At 38.5% G+C, this 27,274-nt stretch overlaps 2 protein-coding genes across 4 annotated transcripts; both read right to left on the bottom strand.

Annotated features, from left to right (window-relative positions):
- Positions 1 to 369: 369 nt before the first annotated feature.
- Positions 370 to 9,118, bottom strand: ddr2b (discoidin domain receptor tyrosine kinase 2b). 3 transcript variants are annotated; one of them, XM_057334744.1, is made up of 17 exons: positions 9,043 to 9,118; positions 8,223 to 8,313; positions 7,099 to 7,201; positions 6,781 to 7,012; positions 6,354 to 6,501; positions 6,121 to 6,223; positions 5,346 to 5,529; positions 4,987 to 5,227; positions 4,191 to 4,256; positions 3,643 to 3,779; positions 2,699 to 2,900; positions 2,026 to 2,252; positions 1,832 to 1,953; positions 1,489 to 1,686; positions 1,144 to 1,378; positions 911 to 1,060; positions 370 to 604 (listed from the first exon to the last, which is right to left on the bottom strand). In XM_057334744.1, the coding sequence occupies exons 2-17, from the start codon at positions 8,290 to 8,292 to the stop codon at positions 473 to 475; spliced, it is 2,550 nt and encodes an 849-aa protein (XP_057190727.1). In that variant the 5' UTR covers positions 8,293 to 8,313; positions 9,043 to 9,118; the 3' UTR covers positions 370 to 472. The 3 variants fall into 3 exon arrangements, with proteins under 3 accessions (XP_057190727.1, XP_057190728.1, XP_057190729.1); XM_057334745.1 differs by lacking the exon at positions 9,043 to 9,118 and adding an exon at positions 8,508 to 8,560; XM_057334746.1 differs by lacking the exon at positions 4,191 to 4,256.
- Positions 9,119 to 9,745: 627 nt separating this feature from the next.
- On the bottom strand, positions 9,746 to 21,845 carry nos1apb (nitric oxide synthase 1 (neuronal) adaptor protein b). Its single transcript, XM_057334747.1, has 10 exons — positions 21,371 to 21,845; positions 20,980 to 21,051; positions 18,209 to 18,301; positions 18,054 to 18,112; positions 17,404 to 17,512; positions 14,834 to 14,912; positions 13,825 to 13,922; positions 12,574 to 12,699; positions 12,307 to 12,478; positions 9,746 to 11,616 (listed from the first exon to the last, which is right to left on the bottom strand). The coding sequence occupies exons 1-10, from the start codon at positions 21,473 to 21,475 to the stop codon at positions 11,258 to 11,260; spliced, it is 1,272 nt and encodes a 423-aa protein (XP_057190730.1). The 5' UTR covers positions 21,476 to 21,845; the 3' UTR covers positions 9,746 to 11,257.
- Between the last annotated feature and the right edge of the window lie 5,429 nt (positions 21,846 to 27,274).

The following is a 27,274-nucleotide window of genomic DNA, read 5'->3' on the forward strand; positions in this document are numbered from 1 at the left end:
AAGATATTTTGAGAAATGTCTTGGTAGTGTTGTGTGCTTACAATGTAAGTCAAAATGGGGCATGTTGTTTAGTTACAAATGTTCTTGAAAATATATTTTTTGCGAGTTCATAGTCAAACAGGTTTGGAAGGCAAGTAAATGACGAAAGAATTTTCATTTATTTAAAGATTAAAGACTTTAAAGACTCCTCTTGTCGAAAGTCAGCAAATGTATATTTATTAAACAATGTCAATAACTGACAGATAACAGAAACAAAGTGTTTACAAAGTGCATGCAACAAAGTGTTTACAAAGTACATATAATATATTTTTAAATAATTACAACATTTTCTTTATAAAGTGTCCATGTCAATTTTTAAAAAGAGGGGTGCTAGTGTAATTATATGGACATCGGCACACATATTTACTTTTTCATAAGAGTGTATGTATGGAGGTGTTGCTCTGAAAAGCAGCATGGTGTTAGAATCTATCGGTTAGATGTAGTTTTCCTTCAGGGTGTTGTGGATCTCCAGGAATGTGGGTCTTTCTTTAGCATTTCTTTTCCAGCAGTTGAGCATCAGGCTGTAGACTGAATCCGGACAGCAAGCAGGCTTTGGCAGATAGACCTGAACAAATAAAGCTCATGACTGACGCCTTCTGTTCTTTTTGAGCTATTACAGTGCATGAATTTCTCTGACTCATCTTGCAGTGCCAGATATTATTAGGTGCAGGGAAGAAACGTCTGTTTTAAAATGTATTTATTAATGTGGTACTACTGATCTGTTATAGGAGGCAACAATGTCCTATTAATTGTTGAGAATTTACATTTTTTTTGTGTTCATATTAGCTTATTTTTGAGTTCTGAATGAGAGGTACATGAAAATGATTGACACATGAAAGACCTGGCTGACCAGAGATGAGGGAAGTCTCACCTGTTTGTTTTGGTCTCTGAAAAACTCGCCTGTGTTTTCAATCACCTGTTCATCTGTGAACTGGGCATACGGCTGCTCGTTGCATAGGGTAAGAATCTCCCACAGGGTCACACCGGATGCCCATACATCACTGGCCATGGTGAACTTACCCTGTACAAAAAGCAGAGATCAGAGAGGAGAATAGCAGAGTTTTCAAACTCAGTGAGTCTTATGTCATCGCAGTTCTGGTTTACCAGTAGGATACTCTCCCAGGACATCCAGCGGATAGGCAGGACAGCTCGTCCCTGGATGCGGTAATAATCTCCACGATACAAGTTCCTGCTCATGCCAAAGTCGGCGATCTTGATGGTATTGTTTGTGCCCACTAGACAGTTGCGAGTAGCGAGATCGCGGTGAACAAAATTAAGGGATGACAGATACTTCATTCCAGAAGCAATCTGAGAGGCCATGTCGATCAGGTTATTGTAGCTACAGAGGAAAAGAAAGATGTGAGTGGTGCTTGCTCAAGCTAGGGTGCTCTGGGTGGTTGCTAGTGTGTTGCTAGGCTTGTAATCCAAACAATTAGATTGTTTGTATACCTGATGGTAGCTGTTTCACCAGCCTGAACTCCTTCCTCCTGCAGCTCATGGCGGGACAGGAACTGGTTGAGGTCTCCATTCTCCATGTACTCTGTTATCATGCACAGTGGGTCGCTCTCAACGCACACTGCCAGCAGCCGGATGATGTTCGGGTCTCTTAACCGTGACATGATCCTGATCTCTTTCAAGAAGTCGTTCCTGAAAATGTAGATTTCCTTGAGGAAATGTTACTATCTCCTAAAATGGACACTAAGGATGGACAGCATCTGTAGAAGAAAAGCAGCGCTCCTAAGCAAAAACAGGTTTGTAACACAGTTGCGGGACACCTGCGCCTTTGCGTTACCTTGCGTTTTTGTTCGCGTCTTCTCTTAAGGTCTTGACTGCTACGAGCATAGGCTCATCACTGATGTCGCCACAATGGTCATTTATGAATTCCTGCATTCCCTCAGCTTCACACAGATGAACCTGAGGAGGGTATGCACCTATAGTAAAGCAACAAATGCATGTGAAAAAATTCATGGAGAAACTGAATAGTACCTCCCCGAATTGCCCTTCTCCAAGTTTCTCTTTGAAAGCCAGCCTCTCTCTTGGAAACTCTTCTAGCGCTCCATCTCTTCCTGGAGACAACGGCATGTTGACCACAGTGACGCGGTAACTGTGGGCACCGGCAACTTCCACCTGACTTACTATGTCTGCCTCTGCATAGTGTGGGATTTCATCTGTAGGGGGGGTCGTGGAAGTGTCTGAAGAGGCATCAACCATTGCTGTAACACAAGCATATCAACACAGATAGATATACTATGAGATGAAGGTGATCTCACTGTAATAATTATGTCACCACTTACGGTTTTTTATTTTGTTTATCCAACAAACGTTAAGAATCATCTTGCAACAATTTACCATATAACAGTTCACACTGACCAGATCTGTCAAGTCTTTGTGCAGCTCTCATAATAAATATGACTTCTTCAGTGTTAGGTTTGACTTCAATGACATCTTTAAAATATCACTGGTATTCATGTGTAATTGGCATTTACCCCGACAAGATATTGTAATATTCAACTTAAAAGCCTTAAAAAATCTTAAGTCTGAACTAAATGTAAATAAAATAAAAAATGCCAGAATTATAATTCTTCAGGTGAACTATTAATTTGACTTGTTAAAACCCCTTTAACATCGTCAGAGAATTTTAAAATTGAGGAGCCCTAACCAAGGTTTTCTGTAGCCTGGAACTCTGGAAGTTTTCGTAGAAGTTGTGATGGCTCCTGATAGTCAGTGCCCATGGGGAAAATCCGCTCGTATGTGGAGTTGGATTCGACATCACTAGATAGAGAGGAATGACGGCGACTAAAAGCTACTCTCTGAACAGAAAGACTGACTGTAAGCTCATCATCCAGCATCCTCCGTGAGGCCTTCAACACATAGACGAACACAAGGCAGCATTATCATATGTTCCATTAATAATCACAGGTTGTAAAGGGTGAATGTGCACTGTAGTGTCACATAATACCACCTTTAAAGGGGTCATATGACATGGCTGAAACGAATATTATCGTTTGTTTTAGATGTAATGCAATGTGTATACAGGATTTAAGGTTCAAAAACGCTGTATTTTCCACATACTGTGCATGTTTGTATCTCCTCTTTGCCCCGCCTCTCTGAAATGTGCAGATTTTTTACAAAGCTCATTGCTCTGAAAAGCGAGGTGTGCTATGATTGACCAGTTCACCAGTGCGTAGTGATTGGTCGAATACTGCAAGCGTGTGATGGAAATGTAACGCCTCTTACCATATTTGGAACATCAGGTTCCAAAGCAATTGTACTGACAGGTACGCCCATCTTACTTGCATATACATTTGGGGGTCTTAGTCAAATCATACCTCCAACTGACGTAGATTTGTGGGGGTGTGGTTACACGAGGCGTTTCAGGCAGGTCTGGGTGAGCATTCGCTTTTAAATAGAATGCATCTTTTGTTCCGACACTTTAATTTTTGCTATTTTACGTGTCTAATACATGCATGGGCAACTTCTAACACACCAAAGACACAGAAAACCACGTCCGTGCCATATGACCCCTTTAATTTCAAGAAAAGTTGCTTTGAAGAAGATCAATATTCATTGCATGGGCAGAAAGGCCAAAAAAAAAGATCTTACCTTTTCAATCATTTTCTGCCAGACCTGTCGCCACAATATGATTATTATGATGGCCAGCAGAATAACAATAATGGCCACCAAACAGCCTATCAGGATTCGGGTGTTGCTGTCATCGATTTTGTGGGTGGGGTCATCCACTGAAAAAGGGGTTTGGGGCAAAAAAAAGACAGCCGTGTGTTACTGTACACAGTGTTAATGATTGGTCGACAATGCATTTGGAAAAAAATGGTAAACATACTGAACTGAATTTTAAAAGGCATTAAAACAATCCAAGATGTTGTGTGAGCATGGATTTGAGACAAATTATTCATTTTGAGTGCAAGATATTGACTTTCAATGATCCATTATCTATAACATTATAAAATGCCATTTAACTTGATTATGTTGTCTAAAAAAACATTTTTTTGGACATTAAACATATTTATGTGTCATTGTAGACATCTGGGGGTGCTGTTGTCTGCAAACACATTTAGTACAGATGCAATACCACATGGCACAGTGTTAGCATAAGATATGTAGGCTATGTATATAATAATTATATATTTTACCTGGGTAAATACCTGGAGTTTGGTTACGTTTACGTGGAACAAGAGAGGTATTATACACTGCTGTGTCTGAAATAGTCGAAGAGGTGAATTTGGACAAAAAGGATTTTGTGGAATTTAGGTGATAAATAGCCTACTGTAAAACTGAAAAACAACATTATTATGCAGCATCACAGGAAAAAAACGTAGAAGAAAGGGTGGGCTGGAGATGCTGAATGATCAAACCATAGATATAAAAACTAGATGCTGCATTAGCATCTGTTTCTATGGGCCGATATACGTAGGTCGTCTACCATATTGGAACGGTGCGAGCCGGTCTGTTATAGCCAAGTCTGTGGCTTTCCAGTGGAATTGGGTTACTTATTGTAACTGTTGCTCAGGTTTGTTTTATCCACAGGTTAGAGGTGGAAGGATTTTGTTATTTGCTGTCAATCTTAAGATTATTTTATTTATGAATGTTAAGTTCTGTTATTTGGACTAGGGACGTTAGGCTCATGATGAAGGATTTATTTCACAGATCTGGCAACCCTGCCAAGCCGGTCCGTTAACACTCAAGAGCAAGCTGACTGTGTATGATTATGAAAACATATTTGTTGTTCTGTAAGATCAAACATTATATTTCCTACACCAACACATGACAACAACGAAAGGGTAGCCTATCCAATTTTTCGGGAATTAAAATGCACAGCCATGGCTGCGCAGTGTTGTGGCATTCTAGCAAACTGTGAGTGACGTCTACATGCCTGGAGCTTGAATGCGGCATCTAGTTTTGATATCTATTGCTCAAACTGTCTCTTACCTGACTGGAAAGCAATTTCACTGAACATCATCCAGATGTCGTTGAATGCAAAACGGCACCTGATTGCGCTGGCCATGCGGTTGCCAAGGGCAACCGTGACAAACCGAGCACTCGGACTGATGTTGTCTGTCTTTGACTGGAAAGACACAGGATTGGGCTCCCAGTCTGACTCCGAACGAAAGTAACAAACAGCTTGTCGGAATATTCTCACCCCCCACGTGTACATGTTGTTGCAGTGGATCTATTTAAATGAAACATTGTTCTTTCAATGCAAAAAACAAAATATCTATGTATCATATGAAAGCGATAATGGAAAAGAACATGATATACAAAGCAGCAGTTTGTTGAATTAGATTTACCTTCATTGATGTAAAATTTCTGACCCGATCGAATTCAAATGTCATCTCCACTGAGCCACTAGAGAAAGTAGCATTAGTCCAACCTACATAGTCATAGCCAGGCCAGACGTTATACACCTGACTTTTAGTGAAGTCATCCAGACCACAGTTTCCATCAGTAAGCTGTCCAAGGCCTTCTGTCATGCTGGAGGAGATATTTATATTGTATAAATATAAATAATTTACATTTATTCATTTGGCAGACGCTTTTATCCAAAGTGTCTTACAAGTAGGAGAGCATATAAACATTTCGTCAACACGTTAAACAGTACCGTTGGTTTACAAGGCCATGCTACCAGGAGGATTAAAGCTGGAGTGAGCAAAGGAGAGAATTAACAACTTTTTTTTTTAGACAGACAGACAGTTATTGGTTAGTCAAATAGATGCGGAACAGGTATGTTTTGAGCTGTTTTTTGACAGCCTGTCAAAAAATCCCCTGCATCATCCCCTGATGCAAATGTCACCAAACCCTCAAAAAACATAGTTTAATGAATTTCATGCTCTTTAAAGTTACACACATTTTAACTTTCTATTTTAGGAAAACAAAACAAAAATATTGATGATTCATACTGTTCACAGTGGCATATCCAAATTTTTGTCCAATAAAATACTCTCTAATAATAAGAACCTCCCCATCCCCTAATGCCACTGAAAAGCAATAGCAAGTAGGGTTCATGTTTCATGGTTGTGACATAAACTAAAGGCAACTGGCTATTTTATTTTTCACATTTGCTACCTGTAACTAATGGCTCCATCATACACAGTGTCGTTTAAGTAAATCTGTTGGCCTTTCAAAGTCATCTGTTGACCAGCAGGGGCACTGTAGGACACAAGACCATCTGAAACCAACAATAAGAGAGGTAACGTTTTTTCAAATGCCAAAATCATGACCACGAAGAACCTAAAAAAAAAGCACATTGGAGAAAGCAGAACCATTTGACGGGGAAGGAAATCCATAAAAGAACATACCTAGCCATTCACAGCCATAGAGCTCCACCCTCATGCACACAGTCATAGAGGGGTCAGTCAAGGGCATAAAACGCACAAATTGAGCAATAATGGGCGGCTCCAAGTCCTTCAGCACGACATCGTAAGCGTTCTTGTTCCCCTCAATAATCTGAATAGAGACATTAAGTATACACACAGGATGACATCACTTCCTACATCAAAACGTTTGAATAATACGGATGATCAAAGCAAAAAAATAGAATACTATACTGCCATGTCAGTCTTACTAATTTCTGCAGTACTTTTTGTACAGGACACAATTTTTCTGAATGTATTTAATACTTAGATTACCTATTCATTTTCACATTTTGACTTATTCTTTGATCTGACTTTTTTCCCTGAAAGGATAACTGGACACCAATTATAAAAAGTAATGCTGCCCCCTCACCTGTCGACCCTGTCGGTCACGCCAGGATATCCAGCGGGTGCCATCTCGGCTGTACTTGATCTTGTAGCGCTGGGCGAATTCATTGCCCACTCCATCTGCATGGCGTCCCTGCGTGCCAACAAGAGTTACAAAATGGAGAGTGCGAAGGTCAATTTGCAAGAACTCCTTTAGACTGTTCGGTTCAGCCATTACGTCTGGACACCATGCCCCATCTCCGTCATCAAAGTCCAGTCTGAAACAACCAAGGATGTGGTACAAAAAATAAAAATCCATTATTAGAATTTTTGTTCTTTTGTACAATAAATGTGTTGGTTATACCTGCCATATCTAGCTGCAGTGGACTCTGACCATTGGCTGGAAGCAGATATATCTTCATCTTGAATTTGGCCACCCGTCATCCCCAGTGGGTACCTACATACAGCTAATAAACAGATCATTGCAATGAGTAACAACATAGGCATTTTATTAAAACGATTAATATTTACTCATACTGTAAGTAAAAGGTGGCCATTACATGTAAACGATCCTAGTTCCAGGGTCATATCTTTTAAAATGAATCCAACAACCTTTATTTGCACCCTGAAGCTTTAATTGTTAGGTTACCAGTGATGCAGAAGAAAACACCATACATTTTCTCAGCACCTCTATAGGTTGCTTTGTGTTATGGGAGTAAGAATCTGCAGGTCTTCGCCAGGGAGGCTGTGCATATACAGTAGGTGGACACACAACCTCTGCAGCATGAATCCACACCCCATAAGCAAATACCCCAAATACCACTCAACCCCATCCATGAGGCCTCCACCAGGAGAAAACAGAGAGACTTTTATGTTCACGCCTCACCGTGAACTAAATGCCCTTTTCAGCTTTGTATAGTTATTTTGTATAAAAATCCTTTAAATGCATATAAATATACAAAAATAAATGAATGGTTTAACTGATACATTAGTTGTAACGTCTATGTGAAACGTTTGCTAGTGTATTTCTGTTTATACATCATTCATAACACACAGACTCACTGTAAATGATGACTTCATTGCTGGCAGTAATGCAGCTTCATGATAAATGGGGTCTACTGTACAGGTAGGAGAACTGGAAAACTCAGTGACCTAGTGAATAAATATTTCACCTTCTCGTAAATGTGATTTGTTAGCCTTGGCAGATGAAACAGACACTAGACCTCCAGCATAGCTTCCTCCTTGTGTCTATACCAGCATCACCTACTGTACCTAACATCAGTAAGCTGTCTGCTTTCTGCTCATAGCTCAGGAGGTCTAAAATATTTATAATTTTTCACAAAGCGTTTTTTTTGTCTGTGTGTAAAGCACATGCTAAAATGATGCCGCAATGAACCATGTGTATACACCATGTACAGTACCATGGATTACACAACTATGCCTTATTTCATTTAATCTTATACATTTCTAACAATATGTGTCACTTACCTGGGTTGACTTGTGACTTTACTGCTCCAACAAGGATAATGACAGTAACGCATTGTCTCATTTGAAACATCCTGTCATACACGTCTAATTCCTGCAAACATATGAAAATATGAAAAACATGATGTACAATATATGGGATATCAAGGACAAGCACATTTTTTAATTCTGTCCAAATTCATTAAAAAGTATATGTTATTATTTGTATATTATTTTCACTCTTTATAGTTTCAATATATAATTACATTACAATTTCATATTTAAATGCAAAATGAAAAAGACTCAAACCCAAAAGGTGAGGAACAAAACATCTCTTGTAGGTGGATTTTCCCTCAGGTCAGAAAGTTCTGCCTGTACACAAACGTCCACTATGTCAGAGATGTTTATTTATGTTGTGTGTGGGGCTTCAGTCGTCTGCGTGTGGACAGCAGAACTGTATGTACAGTCATTTTAAGGGGTGACCAGGAGAATCTTACTATTTATACAGCATAACAGTTCACTAAAATCATAAATAGTGAATAATAACATTTCCAGTGCATAAGTTTGATGTTGCATAAGTCTTTTCTAAAAACCAACTAACAAGAATAGCATTTTACACTACGATTCATAAATATACTTGTTTAACCTAAATGACACTGTACACGTTTATTATTTTTGTACTGATATCTTGTTCCAATGTTTTGAATTACTGAAGTGTTTTAGCCCAAATCTAATACACCACACAATGACACAATGTCTTGTTGATCATATGGAAAAACATCTATTATCTGTAATGAATCAGAATGATTCATCAAATATTCCACAGAACAGAAATGACACTTACCGCTTTCTCTGGTGAAACACTCAAAACCAACAGATGTTTTAATCACTCTGTGAGAAAAACACAATCTTCCTCGTCCTCATGCTCCATCTTGAGAGAAATGAGAGGCTGGGGCTGCTGACCCTCTTACAGGAGCAGAAATAAACAGGGAAAGGATACAGTCAGCAGCAGGCTGGGGAAAGTCCAAACAGCCCAGATTGAATCAGAAACAGAAGGTTTTAATTGTAGAGTTCAGAGCCTTTCACACCATTTTCACAGCTAAAAAAAGACAATACTTAACCTTAAGTATTGTGTAAAAGTAGTATATGTGTAAAATTCTATCATCATCTACTCTCTTTCCCTCTTGTCATTTCAAACCCGTATGACTTTCTTACTTCCGCAGAAAAATATAGTTTGAAGAAAAGTTGGTGACGGAACAGTGCCGGCACCCATTCAGTTCTATTGTATGGACACAAAACCAATGCAAGTGAATGGGTGCCGGTTAACAACATTCTTCAAAATATCTTTTGGGCCATACAGGTTTGAAATGACATGAGAGTAAATAAATGATGACAGAATTTTTATTTTTGGGTGAACTGTCACTTTAACAATGAACCATTTTAAAACTCCATTTCTAAAATTTGTAAAGACCTACTCACTTACACAATAAAATACCTACTCTGAGTAAATAAAATTCTGAAATGACAAGGATGTTCACAGCAATTGCAAATTAATCAAAATGTTAATTTACTTTCATTTATTTCATGTCATTCATTAAAAATGGCAAAGCTACTATTCACTGAATGTATTGTACAGATGTCACAGTACAGCATTAGCACAAAAAGCACAGTGTTAGTGTTACTTGCACTTCCAAGAAACAAAGATATCTTTAAAGAAAGGAATGTTACAATTACCATTCTGCAACATAAACTCATAAACTCAACACATGAATAATGTTACCTTCGTTCATACAGACAGTAGTAAATGTTTGGGTTTGGAACAGTTAAAGCCGCTCAGTTGCCGAAAAGAAACAGGACTATTTCGTAGTGAGCACTTTACATAACACAAAGTCTATAGAATGATCGACACTAACCTAACATGTAGAGCATTGAGCTTGAACATTAAAAAACACATGCAATAATACTGATAAGTATAATATATCATCAACGAATAACTGCCCATACATCCCTTTAAAAGTGAAACGAGGCCCTATACAGTAGCTATAGTCTTGTTTCAGTGTGAACAACACAGTCTATCTTCAGAGGAAATGTTAATGTCCTACAGTTTGTGATGACATGAGAGCAGTTGCTGGTGGCACATCAATCCAAATGCTGTTAAGTGCAAATAAAGACAAATTTTAGCATTTAGGACATTTTATAATTGTGTCATTCCTCTTGTAAATTCAACAGAAATCTTGAGCTTTATACTGACATCTACTGATGTGGATGCAGCATTACACAAAATCATCAAGTTGATATAATTGTAGACATGTTTGAGAAAGTTATATTCAATTTTTTAGATGTTTATCATTTTCACTGTGAAAGACTGAAAAGGTGTAGGATACCTTTAAGATTTTCTAAGAATTCTGCTACACATTACAAGAATGAATATTTTATAACTAAATATGAAAGGATGTGTAACATCTTTGAGTTGGCTTTTCGTATTGTAGTGCACAATTTGATCTGACAGCTGAAGCAAAAAACAACGTAAATTACAGATGGTCACCAGCATTTGTCAAGTGTTGGATACTGGTTACCAATATGGGATGCTGGTGTACTTTTGTCTCCACCAGGATAGTTCATCCAAAAATAAAAAATATTTTATCATTTAGTCTTCCTCATGTCATTCCAAACCTGTCTGACTTTTTGTCGCAGAGCATAAAAGAACATATTCTGAAGAATGTTGGTAATCAAACAACATTGGCTGCCATTGACTTCCATTTTATAACACAAAAGCACTGAGACATTTCTCAAAATATCTTCTTTTTGGGTTTCACAGAAGAGTCACGCAGGTTTTGCACATCATGATGATGAATAATAAACGATGACTGAAGTTTTATTTTTTGGTGAAGTATGCCTTTAACTCTCTCAAGCAGCAAGCATGTTCATTAAGCTTCTCCAGCGACTATACGTTTTGCTGGTGAACAACAGCTAAGCTAACCTTCAATGTGAATCAGCCCTAAACCATGCTGGTGTAAGCTCGTCCTTTCAGTGGCGACTTTACACAATCAGACACACAATTACTGGCCACAGCTGTCACGATCATCACTTTCATCTGTATTGGACTCATATCCAGATGCGATTCCAGACTCTCTGAATCCAGGTGTCTCCAATGCGCTCAGAAATTGAATCCCCGGAGGAGAGCAATTGCCCGACTGTTCTTCATCATGACCCTGTCCAGAGTCCCTGTCCTGCTCCGTTTTCTTCTTCTCCTTGTCTGAAGGTTCTGTGCAGAAACAAAAACCGTCCAGCCCAATCTGGCTGGCCGAGAGAGGAAAGCCCCCGCTAGGGGGTGGTGGAGGGTTGGGATTGAAGTCACGTGGTACAGCTGGCATGTTGGCACGCAGGGCGATTTCCAGAAGGCTGTCCTGGGATCCCACTTTAGGGAGGAATTACAAATAATGTCATAGTTAATCGCAAAATCATCCAGATGTGTTTCTATCAAATTAATTTGTGTCATTACTGCATTACTCCTCTTACATTGCCAAATCGATTTATTGGGATGAATTCACTTTAAAATGAAGGTTTGTGTTTATATAAAATATGTGTGTTTGCCATGTTTATTTTATATGTATATAAATGCACACACATACATGTATAGCAAATATTTACATAAAAATATATATCCATTTATATTTAAATATCATTTATATTATGTATGAATACATATTACATATATTTCCTAAATATATACATGTTTGTGTATTTATATACATCCGTAATAAATATACCCGCCACACAAACATTTATTACATAAACTTAATTAATCGATTTGACAGCCACATAATAAAATAAATTAAAACAGAAAAGAAAGAAGCAATTAAATGTATTTATTCCTCATTCATAATTATTCTGTATCCATTTTTATTTATTCTGTATTCATTATTAATGCGTATGCGCATATTAAAAAGCATATAGGGCAAAACATTACAAATAGAAAAACTGGCAAGAGAAAACCCCTTGTTGATAAATGATAAAGTATCAACATAAAAGCCACTTAAAAGTAATTGTGAGCTACCTAAAGATTCCTGCCCTCAAATAAATACTGAGGTGAGCGAGAGTGACTCACAGGGTGACCGTTTATGTGCTTGAGTACGTAGCTCCAGCTCCTGGACGTGTTTGACCAGCAGAGAGAGATGCTGCAGGAGTTCGGCGTTCTGCTGAAGAAGCTGCTGGACTCTGGTCTGAGCCTCCGTCCTGGCGCTGGTCTCGCCCGACAGCTGCTGCTGAAGCAGACTGACCTGAACAACACCAACAACCATAATACATCTCTGAACGTGTCACTAAACAAGGTGGCAGTCATTTAGGCTACATGTTAAGGCATAGAACATCTCACCTGTGCGGAGGCGGCCTGGCTCCTCTGTTCCTGCTGCTGTAACTGTCTCTCGAGAAGCTGAACCTGATGGTTCACCATCAGAGGATGAGAGAGCGTCTCCATCACCAGAATTGGGTCTTCACACACCTGTGTGGAGATTCATGCTGTTTACTTGCTTTAACCAAGTATTTGTCAACAATCGATATACTCAGTAAACATAAAACGGCATTTGCATTAAGTTCTAACTACTTGTGCACATTAAAGTGATAAATTCTGTCATCATTTACTCACCCTCTTGTCATTTCAAACCTGTATGACTTTCTTTCTTCCGCAGAACACAAAAGAAGGTATTTTGAAGAATGTTGTTAACTGGCCCCCATTCACTTGCATTGGTTTTGTGTCCAAACAACAGAAGTGAATGGGGCCCAGTGCTGTTTGGTAACCAACTTTCTTCAAAATATCTTCTTTTGTCTTCTGCAGAAGAAAGAAAGTCATGAAGGTTTGAAAGATCAGGATAGTGTATTTAGAAAGTAAGCAAGGTCAGTTTTGATTGAGTAGTATAAAGTTTTGACAAACACAACTTGGATTGATCTGCAATCAAAATTAATTCTAAAGAAGATAAAAACACTGGCTGTATGTTTGCATATATACTTGCCAAATGCGAGAGATTATTATATCAGTGCTCCACGTAACCCATATCAAAGCACCTTAAAGTACATCCTCAGAAATACATTAAAACTCTATCTTCTCTGATAACACAAACCCCCAGTGATCTAATATGTATCAACATATACAGCCTTTATAATTTATACATTAGAGGCAAGGAAAAGCCATTTAAGATAGTCTTCTTGAATGTACTGTATTATTCATTAAGTCATATCATAGCTGGCAGAAGACTATAACTATTATAAATGTAAACATACTGTAGAAAATTACAAAGCAATACTTAAAAACAACTGGTCGAAAATGACACATCTTTAAACGTTACTTTTGATCATGGCCCATTTTCTGACCTATAAAACCATGTGGGATAAGTAAAACTGTAACATCTATAAATAACAGAGAGCGAGTAACATCCTTTTTTGTGCACAACTTATGTTATATCTGAATCTCAGTATATTCATTAATATGTTTCCTCAATTAGAATTGAATCATAAATATTTTACTGACTTAACCTGCAATAAATCTAATGTGGAAGTCTATAAGACAATTGAACCTTCTGAGTGTGTGCTCGCTAAGCTTTATATTTAAATATCAGGTAGAGGGCTTTACCTTTTCATTTGTCTCCAGGCAAATAGAGTTCTCAGAGCTGCTGCTGGAAGCTGATGGCTCTTCTTTGCTTCTCTCCTCTTCTCCTTTTACCAGCCATGCTGCCAAAGGACAATCATTAAAGGTCAGTGTCACACATCAGATACAAACTGAAAACATCACAGTTTTACAGTCAACACCTGCCAACTATCATATTCCATGACTACATGTCCTGTAGACTCAGAATAAGTTTATTTTTGCAGTGATGCCATGTATTGTATTGTATTCATCTCTGTATGCGTTCTGTACATTTCATACTTTTCTTCTTTTTTTGTGATTTTTTTAATGCAAAACTGCTTTGAAACAATGCAACACTAGCAAAGTGCTATGTAAATAAACACGACTAAACACATAAAGATGATTTTGCTAGATCCATATACAGTATACATATTATACGTCAAGAACGATACCTTCATACAACATATTTTATGCACATAACTACTGTACAAACATATACATTAAATAGATATGCCATCATTGTGTTAGGGAGATTTTAAAGGGATACGTCAGCCAAGAAACAAAACTTCCCCGTGTTTTACTCACCCTCAAGTCACTGAATATGACTTTCTTCTTGAAGAATAATGCAGTCGAAGTTATAATACCACGTATCATTTTACTTCCAAGGGGTAGAATGGGAGTGAATGGGGGGCAATTTTTTTAAGCTCCAAAAAGTGCATCCATCGATCAAAGAACTGCTCGACATGGCTCTGTGGTCTTAACAAAGGTCTTCTGAAGCGAATCGATGCGTTTGTTTAAGAGAAATATCCATATTTAGAGCGCTATTAACGTAAATGTTTAACTGCCATTAAAACATGGGGAAATTTTGTTTCTTGGCTAAAGTATCCCTTTAATAAGATAATGGTCCCCCATGGCTAATAAAAATTCATATAAAAAACAAATTTATAAAATTCAAGAAACGAGCTTCATTTCTGATGAAATAAAAAGTGAGCTGAGGTCACTCAGTGTCGCTCACCGTCAGCATTGTCTAGACTTTGTTTATGGCACACTTCAAATGCTTGGCCCACCGTTCGCACTATCTTCATGGCTTGGCTCTAAGACAAAGACAGCAAACCTTATCCGACATTTATTAAAAATATAAATACTGTCTTAACTTTGCTAAAACAGAGGAATTCATTCACATCAGAGAGAGAGAGAGAGAGAGAGAGAGAGAGAGAGTGAGAAAGGCAAAAAGAAGAGATTGACAGAGAAAGAAAAGGAGAACATTACATTCATGAGTCAATTCCACATTATAGCAGTGCTGTCAATGTGATGGATTAGTTCATTTCAGACCGTCCTTGATGCTACAAACAAAATTCATACCAAAGTGAATCATACTGACTAGCTCAAACCTACCAAATTCCTTTACTAGAAAGTGACTAACAGAATAGATAACCATATTTCCATAAATAAACAAAAAATAAATATGTAAATAAACAACAAAATGATTTCTGTCAAATACTGAGTACTGAATGTTTTGTGAACTTAACTGTGTTTTTATTTTTTATTTAACAGAACTCACTATTAAATGACCTCTTATAATAACTCATCATGTTTTAACATATAGAACTTAGATATACTTCATATACTATAATAATTTTATTTATTTATACTTTTTTATTCTATTATACTTTTATACTATTATATAGTATTCATGAATTTTGGTATGAATTTTGTTTTCTTCGTAAAGAAAACTACCACTATCAGCAGTCAGTTCTCTGTGCCGCCACCTCTTGATCACGCCCAAACCCCCGACACATGCTCGTTCCCCTCTTTCTCTCTCCTATCTCAAGATAATGTTTCCAAGGTCATGTCTTCTAACCACCCAATTACCTGCCCGCTAGATCCCATCCCCACTCATCTCTTCCAGGCCATCTCTCCATCGGTTGTTCCCGCTCTGACCCACATTATCAACTCATCTCTCACCACTGGTACATTTCCCACAGTCTTCAAAGAGGCCCGTATTACCCCGTTGCTGAAGAAACCCACTCTTAATCCTGCACTGTTAGAGAACTACAGACCGGTATCACTCCTCCCCTTCATTGCTAAAACTCTTGAACATGTGGTATGTAACCATCTCTCATCCTTTCTCACCCAGAACAACCTCCTGGACAGCAACCAGTCTGGTTCAAGAGTGGTCATTCTACTGAGACTGCGCTGCTCTCTGTCATTGAAGCCCTGAGACTGGCAAGAGCCGCCTCTAACTCATCTGTACTTATCCTACAGGATCTATCTGCTGCCTTTGACACCGTTAACCACCACATACTCCTGTCGACCCTCAAGGCTATGGGTGTCTCTGGAGTGGTGCTACAATGGTTCAGGTCTTACCTCACAGGTAGGTCATTTAGACTATCCTGGAGAGGAGAGGTCTCTGAGTCCCAACATCTCTACACAGGGGTACCTCAGGGCTCTGCGCTTGATACGTTGCTATTTTACATGACATCCCTAGGCTCTGTCATTCGGAAACATGGCTTTTCCTATCACTGCTATGTGGATGATACACAACTCCACCTGTCATTTCAGCCTGACGACCCGACTGTTTCTGCACGTAGCCGACATTTCGCTCTGGATGAACGACCATCACCTGCAGCTGAACCTTGCTAAAACAGAACTGCTTGTAATCCCGGCCGACACAAGGATTCATCACAACTTCTCCATTCAACTGGGCTCATCGACCATCACATCTTCCAGAACGGCCAGAAACCTGGGAGTGGTGATCGATGATCAGCTTAACTTCACTGATCAGGTTGCCAGCACCACCCGGTCCTGTAGATTCATCCTCTACAATATTAGGAAAATTATACCTTTCTTATCCGAGCATGCTACACCAAGTCCTAGTCCAGGCTCTTGTTCTGTCCAGACTGGACTACTGCAATGCGCTACTGGCTGGACTTCCAGCTTGCACAACCAAACCTCTGCAGATGATCCAGAATGCAGCGGCAAGAGTGGTCTTCAATGAACCGAAGAGAGCACACATCACTCCTCTCTTTACATTGGCTAACAATAGTCTCTCGAATCAAATTCAAGTTTCTGCTCCTGGCCTACAAGAACACCACTGATTTGCCACCCCCTTACCTTCACTCGCTAATGCAGACTTATATACCCGCCAGATCCCTACGCTCTGTAAACGAACGACGTCTTGTGGTGCCATCCCAAAAAGGTAAAAAATCTCTCTCACGTACCTTCTCGGGATCGGTTCCACATTTATGGAATGAACTGCCTGCTGCTACAAGATCAGCAGATTCGGTAGGCATCTTTAAGAACCGTCTGAAAACACATCTCTTCTGTCAACACCTGACTGATTAGTTCTGACTTCTATCTCTTTTCTACTCTTTCATAAAAAAATAAAATAAAATAAAACTTAGCTTTGTATACTGTGGTAGGCTATATAAGACCAGTTTTCTTTTATTGCACTTATGCTTTTTGTTGTCCTTATGTTGTTCCAATTGCTTCCATTGTTTCCCTCATCTGTAAGTCGCTTTGGATAAAAGCGTCTGCTAAATGACTAAATGTAAATGTCATAACTGATGATTGTTATTTGTTTACCTTTTTCTTTGATTTGAAGACATTGCAGCGGAACACGTTGCTTTTTTTGTCTCTTGCTATATAACTAAATATCTTCAGGTCCTGTGAGTCGTGTGAGACATAGAATATTCTGAAAAGAAAAATGGCAACAATGATAGACCTCAAAACTGTTTCATTGCCATGGCAACAACACGGCCAATTTGCTCACGCACTCAGTATGTTCATTACAGAAAATCATAACATGGGCTCAAAAGATGATAAGAAAGCACTGTGAAGTTGTACATTTTATACTAAAACAATATCCCTATAGTTTTGGAATATAACAATAAATGTTTTTGGTGCACATAATATTATGCAGCCACATTCCTTTTTATTATTGCAGTCTATTCTTTTTTTTAAATACAATAAAAGTCTCCTGATCAACACTAATGATATTACCACTAAACATTATGAACAGCAGTAGTTGTTGCTATGGGATTTTGAAGACATCACACATACTGTTCAAGCGTATACAGAAGCAAGTGATTTTGATTTGATGTGTGCCTGCCTGCACATCGATAAAGGTCATCACACCCCAGGAGACCACATCACTCCAGTCATGAGCAAAATTATTCCTCCAGAACTCTCCATGTACTACAGCAACTGGTTTAAATAACATGTCATTAAATTACCTGAAAATGGGGTCCTGAGCCAGTGTCACTTGGCTGTCATCCCAACTGTATCCATATTTCTAAGTGAAATATTATGTCCAACAATTTAATTAAAACATGTTACTATAGTTACCACAATAAAATCATGCAGGCGCTTTGAAATCTGAAAATGCTACCTTTTTCTTTCTCCGCAAAACCACTCTGACACCATCCACTGACACCATGAGGTTGACCTTCTTCTTCTTGATATTCTTAACTTTGAACTCATACTGCAAATAATATGTAAACAAATAAAAAAAATCAAATTCACACAGAATATTGGTCAACCACTATACTGAACAGTGGGGAATTACAGAATATCTTGGTTAAAGTGATAGTTCACCCAAAAATGAAAATTCTGTCATCATTTAGTCACCCTCTTGTCATTTAAACCTGTATGACTTTCTTTCTTCTGCAGAGCACAAAAGAAGATATTTTGAAGAATGTTGTTAACTCGACCCCATTCACTTGCATTGGTTTTGTGTCCATACAATAGAGGTTTGGGGTCCAGTGCTGTTCGGTTACCAACTTTCTTCAACATATCTTCTTTTGTGTTCTGCGGAAGAATGTAAGTCATAAAGGTTTGAAATGACAAGAGGGTGACTAAATGATGACAAAAGATTCATTTTTGGGTGACCTATCACTTTAAGATATGGTTTGGGGGAAATCTATAAGTGATCCATGAATTAAAGAACTAAAAAAAGGCACTCAAGGCATATTATATTAATATATATCTGTATTGGACCACATATCTCAAATCACACAAATTCTCAACATCTCAAATTCATAGTTGATATGATCAGATATCATCCACAAAAAAAGATGATGCTTTTGGATGACTTGCTAGCTCTGTCAGATCCCGGGCCCAGAGGAGCAATCAAAGACAAGGAAATAAACAGGAAATCCAAAGGGGTGGGATTAGAGGCGATGCACCAGGCATACTCAAGTGCATCTGAAAACTGCGAAACCACTTTCATCCGAAGCTATGATTAATGCTACCATTATCTGTTAGTGCAGATTCAGCTAAGGAGTGTGTTTCTTCTATACTGTTTTCAGTTCTAACCCAAAAAATATAGAAATAGAGGGTAACGTCTAAAAAAGTGAGCCTGTGGGGCTAAGCGCTATTAAATATTAGTGGTAAATCTATCACTGAAGAGACACTTTTTGTAATGAAGCAAAGTCATTTTAGCCAAACCCTGCTGCTGCCAACACACTGCTGCAATATCACTGCCATAAATACAGCCACACAGGAACTCTATGAAAAACAATGAAGAGGTCCATATTGTGAGGTAAAAAATACTTGGCTACCATAGCTTTTCTGAAATATCAATTGTCAACAGAACAATAATTACCTTTTATAATGGGAGTCTATGGGATCGGTTGCTAGGTTGCTGTAAATGGTTGCTATGGGCGTGGCTTAATAGCTTCAAGATGATCCTGTGACACTGATTGGTTGTGTGAGTCAAGTGAGCCCACCCCCTTGTCTCTACGACACTGTGTTTCAAAGATATCCACATGGACTTTTTATAATGGGAGTCTATGGGATCGGTTGCTAGGTTGCTGTAAATGGTTGCTATGGGCGTGGCTTAATAACTTCATAATGATCATGTCACACTGGTTGGTAGCCTGATTAAAATGAGCCCACCACCTTGTCTCTAAGTGGTGTACTGCTAAGATATTCAACACGGGACGTTTTTGCCTTATATGGGCATGCTTCTTGTGATTGGGAAATTTTGGGAGGCTCTTACACCCCAGGGGTACAACTTACACCCCATTGTGAGTGATTTTCTTACAGAGCCTGATAGCCTCTTCAAATCGTGTATTATTTTCATGTTTCTACTATATCCTCACTCGGAGCTACGACCCTTAAAAGTTGGGCGCAATTTTAAGTCAATGGGATTTTTCGGGTTTTTATTCGCCCCCCTATCGCACCCCCTCCACCCGATCGCTTCCAAAAGTCATCACACACCATTCCTCAATGGGCCGCTCGATGTGATGTAGTCATTCATGGGTCTACGTCAAAAGCTGCGGTACAAGTAGCGTGCCAAACTTTTGGCGGAACAAGAATAATTATAAGAGGTATGTATGTTCGAATAACAATAGTGATGCTTTTTCAAAGCATCACTAATTATGTTTTATGGTCCATTAAGCAGATTATATTTCATTTAAACTCTAAAAACGTATATAAAGCAATATTGCCCTATAAGGGGCTAACTACATTTAAACCTTTCGCCCACAAACCATTTGAAATTATGTCTGAATATGAGTCACTGTGTGAAGAGAAGTCATGGGTATAGGATTTGGGTATAAATAAATTCACTCAGTCACAGACAGTCTGCCACCAACTTCACGGCACTCTTGCACAATAGGCTACTTGACATCTCACAGAGGTTTTGCTAGCTTCTGTTGCTATTACTAAATTGTGCTGTGTGCAAAATATGAGTTTGAAATCTACCACCTACAGGCAAGATTCTTAAAAATATGTTGGATTAAAGCAGCAAATTCACTTTACATTGTAGCTGCATTGGTTTGTAACAATTCAACGTTCCGTGCTGTCAATTTGCCTTTGAGAAAACAAGGGTGACACGGTTCACTCTAAACATCTCACTAGCTGCTAAACACAGTAACAGCTGAGAAAAACATGAAAATGAAATTTACTGAATGCACAATATTGATTTGAATGTCTACCAAAGCATCTGAGGTGCTGCAATTACACTCATTATACCGTTTTTACAATGAAAGAAAAACCATACACACTAATATACTAATTCTTGAATATACTAGTTCTTAGACTAAAACTTCAAAAAGGAGATCATTCTTTTGCTGCATAAGATCTGTTTCATACCGTTTTCAAAACGTCATTAACTGTGAATCTTTATGAAGGTCATCTTGCTGGAACTGCACTTACCCGTATTTGTCTCATAGCTGCCAGGATTTCTATCCTGCTTTTAGGTCGAACGATATCAAGACTTCCGATGAACTGCAGCAGAGGATAACAGAAAAAGTAACATATGATCAAATAAAAAAAGTTAAAGAAAAAGTCAATAAAAATTGCATTCATGCAACAGGTGCGGTCCACGGACATGTATGTTGATAATACTGTAAATTACAGTGTGTTACACCTAATATAAATCAATTAAAAGATAAAACAATACAATTCATTATAATTACAAGAGTCACAAAATATTGCCATCTTGGGGCTATTTATACAGTAAGCCAGTACACAATGTGACATCATGTGCTCTGTAATGTAACGTGTGAGCCTCTTATAAATGTTGTTGTGATTTATTAGTACGCACCTTAACCTCAAACGAGAGCCCATGCTGAAACTGTCCTTCATTATCAGCAGGTATCCTCGGTTCTATCGAGTCGTCTACTAAATTATATTTACTCTTTTCAAGCATTGTTATATTAATGCAAATCGACTTCTTTATTTACTCAAAACATGCTTATGCCTCCTGACCGCACAGCTTTCCGAAGGTTTCAATAAAGAGATGACCGCAATGATTTTCCTTCATCGGGGATTTCTGCATCGTTTATAGTATCATGATCTCAATGTCTTGTTCATAGCTGAGAAGGTCCGGCGGCACCAATGCGCAGCTGCCTGTTAGTATGCAAAGTCTGGATTTCCAGCAACAGCATCAGTCCTGCATGATGATAAATAATCCACCTGTCTCTATTGGTGCAGACGATCCTCATTTTGTATGCACACGTCCTGCTATGGCGAAGGCATGCCTATTAATATTCATGAGACGAGCCGTGGCCATTCGAAGATAATCAAGCAACATTTGAATTTTTTTTATAAAAATGAATGAACGTTTGCTATACAGAAGGAAGATTTCCACGCACGACTGATGACATCAGTCATATTTATAGGCAACCTTAAACATAGTAGGATCTGGTTTGTGTAAATCCTCTCTGTCAGTTGAAGTGAACTAGTCGTGAAATGCTGACATCTCGTGGTTAAAAAGGGCAATGCAGCGCCAGGTTCATGCATGTGGCTGTTGTCATTTTTAGCCATACATTTCATGTCTCAAACAATCTATTGGAATGCATCTAGTTTTCAAACACACAGTTATTATTACAGCAGAGATGGGCACTCGATTTAGTGACTCGCACTCGAGTCGCACTCAAGTCGCATTTTAAAAGACTTCAGACTCGACCTGAAATGACTTCAGACTTGACTCGACTCGACAAAAAGGACTCGTAAAAGGACTCTGATATCATAAGGAAAGAATGTGTATAGCGGTAAATAGAACTTTTATCATAGAATTTCATGACGGACGTTTCACTGCGTATTCCGCTTAAACTTCAAAAAAAAATATTTATATTCCATTCTTTTATTGTACAACATACAATATGTATTTCTTTGCATTGCATTTTTTACATTCTTGTCTGTGGTGCAGAACATCTAACACTTTCAGTTTCACTGTGTTGGGAGTGGGACATGTATCTTCTTTATCCACTAAAGAAACCTTCTATTAAACAGCTACAGTAAGATACAGACAAAACCATACATTGACAGGTGACGTCACATATCTTTTACCACTGCTATTTTAATCTTTTTTTTAATCAATTTACACTTAGAATTCACCTAAATAATGTATCATACCTACATTTTAAAATGTATAAGAAGTTTTTAATACTTTAATGCCTACAACATTCCCTAATGCATCTGTGTTGTGTCATTGCTTTAAGGTGGATAGGAAGGTAAAGTAAATGGGGAACAGTAAAAAACCCTTTAAATGAATTAAACATGTCACCAAAACTCAATTTCAAACTTCAATACAATCTTCTGTTCTTTGTTCTATGACAGGACTGTTTGATAGCCTGTTGGTAGGAGACAGGGGTTCCTATGTATGCCAGAGGTTTTTGCTATCCTGACCACAGAACCACTTCAACATGGCCCTCAGTCAAACCAGAGTCAGGATTGAGATGACCATCAGATTGTTAAATGTACACTTCAACTGACTACTAAGTTCACATATTGGCATTTTTTTCATTTAGCCTTCTTTATTTAGAATCAGCTTCTCTAGTGTATTTTGTTCACATTTCTTCTGTAACCTATGGAGGTAGACACTTCAGTTTCTGGCGAAGGTTGTGAAATGTCCTACAATAACAGAGACAGTGATGGGAAGTTCGGATCATTTTACTGACTCGGACCTTTGAGTCTCGTTCAGCAAAATGAACGAATCTTTTTTCGAGTCATATCGTTCATTTTAGCAAAATATAATTAAAATGTTACATGTTACTTTCCTAACACATCTACTACTTATGCAAACGTTGATCACATTACAAACAATACAAAACTATAATGCTATGAGAAACAGAAAAGATTAATTCATTGTTTACCTGGGTCTTTAGTCTATGATTAGCTCACCACCTCTTATCTGACAAAGTCCTCGGGTTTGACTCGTTCGTTCATCACGTGACAGCTTCGTAAGCTAAACCAATGCAGTCTGAGCCGGAAAGAGAATTGATTAGTTCACCTCTCGAGTCTTCGGGTTTGAGTCGTTCGTTCATCACATGACAGCCCTGTACGCTTTACCAATGCAGTCTGAGCCGGAAAGAGAATTGATTAGTTCACCTCTCGAGTCTTCGGGTTTGAGTCGTTCGTTCATCACGTGACAGCCCCGTATGCTTAACCAATGCAATCAGAGGCAGAAAGAGAATTGATTAGTTCACCTCCCGAGTCTTCGTGTTTGAGTCGTTCGTTCTTTTGTCACGTGACGTGACAGCTTTGGACAGAGAAATTAGTTAATTTACTAATTCCAGTACAGGACCCATAGAATGTTGCACATGCGCGACTGAACGAATCACTCCCCGAGACGACTCGTTCTTCCCGAGTCACATTAAAGATTCGTTCAAAATGAACGAATCGTTCAAGAACGACCCATCACTAAGAGACATCAGTAACGTAAAATATAATCCTCACATTCACACGTGTGCCATATTGAATAGGAGCCTACAGTACATTGCCCTCTTTAACTCTAAAACACTTCTCTCTTGGGTAGACAGCAGAAACAGTATTAGTCCGTGGCTGAAATACATTTTTGTGTTACTAATATTTGCGCATAATTATTTCATAAGAAACATACGGAACTCCCTCTATCATGTTGAACGCGATTGGTTTTGCGATGCCGACATCACTCGTTCATGTGCACGTGCGCGCAAACTAATCTTAGCTTCAGGATCAAAGCTTGAGTTGACAAAGAAACCCCATGAGCTGCTTCATGGTACCAACAAAGCTTGATCACGTTGGTTTGGTTTTGTCAACCCAAAACTAATCCTGTAACCCTGAGTTTGTTCAGCAACATTCACGGTACAGGCCCCAGGTCCGTTAGCAAGCTAGGGTGTATAAATTCAAAACACTTGTATGACTATTAGCAGTCTGAGTGCACAAAACAGATAAACGCACAGATATTAATTTTCATAATTAATATATATTAAAGTCGCAAAAAAAGACAGTACAGATAAACGTAAGTAGCTTTAAATGACACAAGCGCATTCTATTACAATGGGATTTAATCTGTATGGGAAGTTGCTTTTGTCGGGAACGGGGTGTGAAGAGACCCAGGCGCAGACAGCGGTAAGGGGTTAACACAAGACTTTAATATAAAGTAAAACAAAAAACCCACAAGGGGGTAAAACAACAGAACAAGGGTAAAACATAACGGGTAAACAGGAACATAAGCTAAATACACAAGACTCGACTACAGCTAACACTAGATATAAGAAACAACTAAATAGACTAGACTTGAATCCAAAACAATACTACATGGACCACCACGAAACCAAATCAATCACAATGAACCAGCACATGACAGAAAACACAGGGGCATTAAATAGGGAGACTAACAAAGGATAATTAACAAGGGACAGGTGTCGGGAATGAAACACTGATGGGAAGCTAAACGAGGAAACGAGGGGGGCAAGGTCAAATACGAGACCAGAGAGAGCGCATGTTATGTCAGAACCAACAATAACATGTCTCTCTCCACACAAAACATGAGGCTCTTTACCCTGCGGTGACGTAGTTTTTGACTCTTGTGAAAGAACTGTAATATATTAATTTGTGTTCGTGGACAAGGTGGCTTATTCGTGTGAATTCCTATTTCCTAAGATCTCATTCGTATGTTTTGTAATGATTTGACTTTGCCCCGTTAGGTTTGTGATGTTGGGTTTAGGGGTGGGGTTAGAGTAGCCATTTATCATAGCTTTGCCACCTGTGAAACTCGCATTTTTAGCTAAATTAGCCTTTGCGGCTATGTTTTTAGGGTTTGGGGTGAGGTAAGGTGTTGGTTAGCCACCACCTAAATTATGTATGCCTTCTTTTGATATCAGGTTATAAATATGTGTACATACACACACGGTCTGTGTATTAAAAGTCATGCTGAGTGACATGAAAAAAAAGTTGTGCTGAGAGACACAAAAAAGGGGAAGTTCGTGTCCATGAACACGAATGAATAGATTCCAAATTTCGTGCCTATGCCACTGGATCGAGACCGGATTGGGCAGCAAGACCATGACAATGGATGCTACATTTCTCTTTCAACAATGCCAATTTCCAAAGCCATGACATGGCTCCCTTTTACCACCAAAACCGAGATGTCAAGCCCACAATGAAAGATGTTTTAATGCCGCACACAATCAAGCCTACAATTGTTTCATCAGCAAAGTCAATGATTGCTAATTTCATGCTGTGTTGAAGTCCTAAGTGAACAGAAAGTACAGCAAAGGGTCTACACTTCATGCATGAACTCCCTGTAAAACATAGTTACCAAATCCATGTTTTTTTCCCAAATCCTTGTGTAACTATCAATTACAGTTGTGGTGCAAAAGACGTTCTGTTGTCTACCATGACTAACATCCTTATTGTTGCTGGTTTGATATTTCATGCGGCTTTGTCATGGCTGCCACCATTTATAGAGACAAGTAAGGCCATAATGTTCTTTTTGTGTTCTTTTGGCTAAGGGTCTAACACTTGAGGTGTTGAGAGATTTGCGTCATCTTACTGAACTTGGTTGTGATGTGACTATAAATACATACACACACAATAACACAGCTAATGTGCTTAGAACGCACTGTGCCTATTGACTTTTTATCTTATTACTTTCGGGGAGCCCAAAAACTTTTTATTCCACATTTGCTATGAATTTGACCTCAGATCTGATTCATGCCTTCAGATCAACAACTGCCTCATTCTGAGCCCAAATAAGTGATAAAAGAGAAAGGAAAAATGGGAAGACAAACACATGGTATGTGGTCTCTCATTTTAACAAATTTTGTATTTTGTAAAAGCAGCTAAATGAAGCCAATCAGCTGTTATTGTTTCATCTTCAATCAATCCAAAACACCCACTAGAGGCTTACATTTGAAAATAAATCGAATTATATTTATTCATTTTATTTTCAAAGCAACATACAAACGTGTTTAGCAACCATAAGACAGTTTAGACACTAGCTATAAAAACTTCCTGGTTTTAATCTCAAAATGTGTTGGGGAATAAACGGTATTTACAATAAGGGTGGAAAGAAAACACAAGCTAATTTCTTAGAATTCTGTTCCCTTTCTTTTGTTCCTCTGTTGTGTCTGCATGCACAACACCATCCTCCATAAATAGCCTTGAGGAATGATTAACATATGCCAAAAGGTGAGTGGAGTATATGCCACTTTAATCATCAGCAGTGAATGAAGGCGGCAGTATTTACAGCAAATAGAGAAGTCAGTCTGACGTCATTGTTGGTTATTTCATCAACACATACAATGACTGGAGTGCTAAAATAGCTCACTGCATACTTGGTCAACATTAGAACAAGAAGGAAATGTCCACCCATTGTAAGAGAGATGCCCAGGAAACATTTAGTGTGGACTCATCTTCTAGAAATGTGTGCCGTCTATGTTACAGAAACCATAGTTACATTGTACATCAACACCATATTTTAGCAATGATCCCTAAATGAAAAGTTCAGATGCAAAACCCTCTAAAAGCCACCTCCGTCAAAAATGAGATTGTGATGTTGAGTGAATGCTCTCCACAGAAGCGATACGTTACTTAAATCATTTTGCTTCAAAACCTGCTAAACACCACACTCTGTCCGGTCTGAAATATTTGGTGTTGCTGAAAGTCTGATGAAAAGCCTGATGAAAAATGCTCATTTAAATGAAAAGTCATCTGACGAATTTAGATTTAAAGTGTTGAT

The sequence above is a fragment of the Triplophysa rosa genome, linkage group LG5 (assembly GCF_024868665.1).
Source record: "Triplophysa rosa linkage group LG5, Trosa_1v2, whole genome shotgun sequence".
Taxonomy (NCBI): Eukaryota; Metazoa; Chordata; class Actinopteri; order Cypriniformes; family Nemacheilidae; genus Triplophysa; species Triplophysa rosa.

What these genes read in the sequence shown, in the direction of transcription:
- ddr2b (XM_057334744.1), bottom strand. Translation starts at nt 8,292, where the DNA reads ATGTTTCAAATGAGACAATGCGTTACTGTCATTATCCTTGTTGGAGCA. An exon ending in ACTGCAGCTAGATATGGCAG is followed by an intron (nt 7,013 to 7,098) that starts GTATAACCAACA and finishes TGGTTGTTTCAG; the next exon opens with ACTGGACTTTGATGACGGAG. An exon ending in GACGCGAACAAAAACGCAAG is followed by an intron (nt 1,687 to 1,831) that starts GTAACGCAAAGG and finishes CTACATTTTCAG; the next exon opens with GAACGACTTCTTGAAAGAGA.
- nos1apb (XM_057334747.1), bottom strand. Translation starts at nt 21,475, where the DNA reads ATGCTTGAAAAGAGTAAATATAATTTAGTAGACGACTCGATAGAACCG. An exon ending in GGCTCTCGTTTGAGGTTAAG is followed by an intron (nt 21,052 to 21,370) that starts GTGCGTACTAAT and finishes CCTCTGCTGCAG; the next exon opens with TTCATCGGAAGTCTTGATAT. An exon ending in AAGTCTAGACAATGCTGACG is followed by an intron (nt 13,923 to 14,833) that starts GTGAGCGACACT and finishes GTCCTTTGGCAG; the next exon opens with CATGGCTGGTAAAAGGAGAA.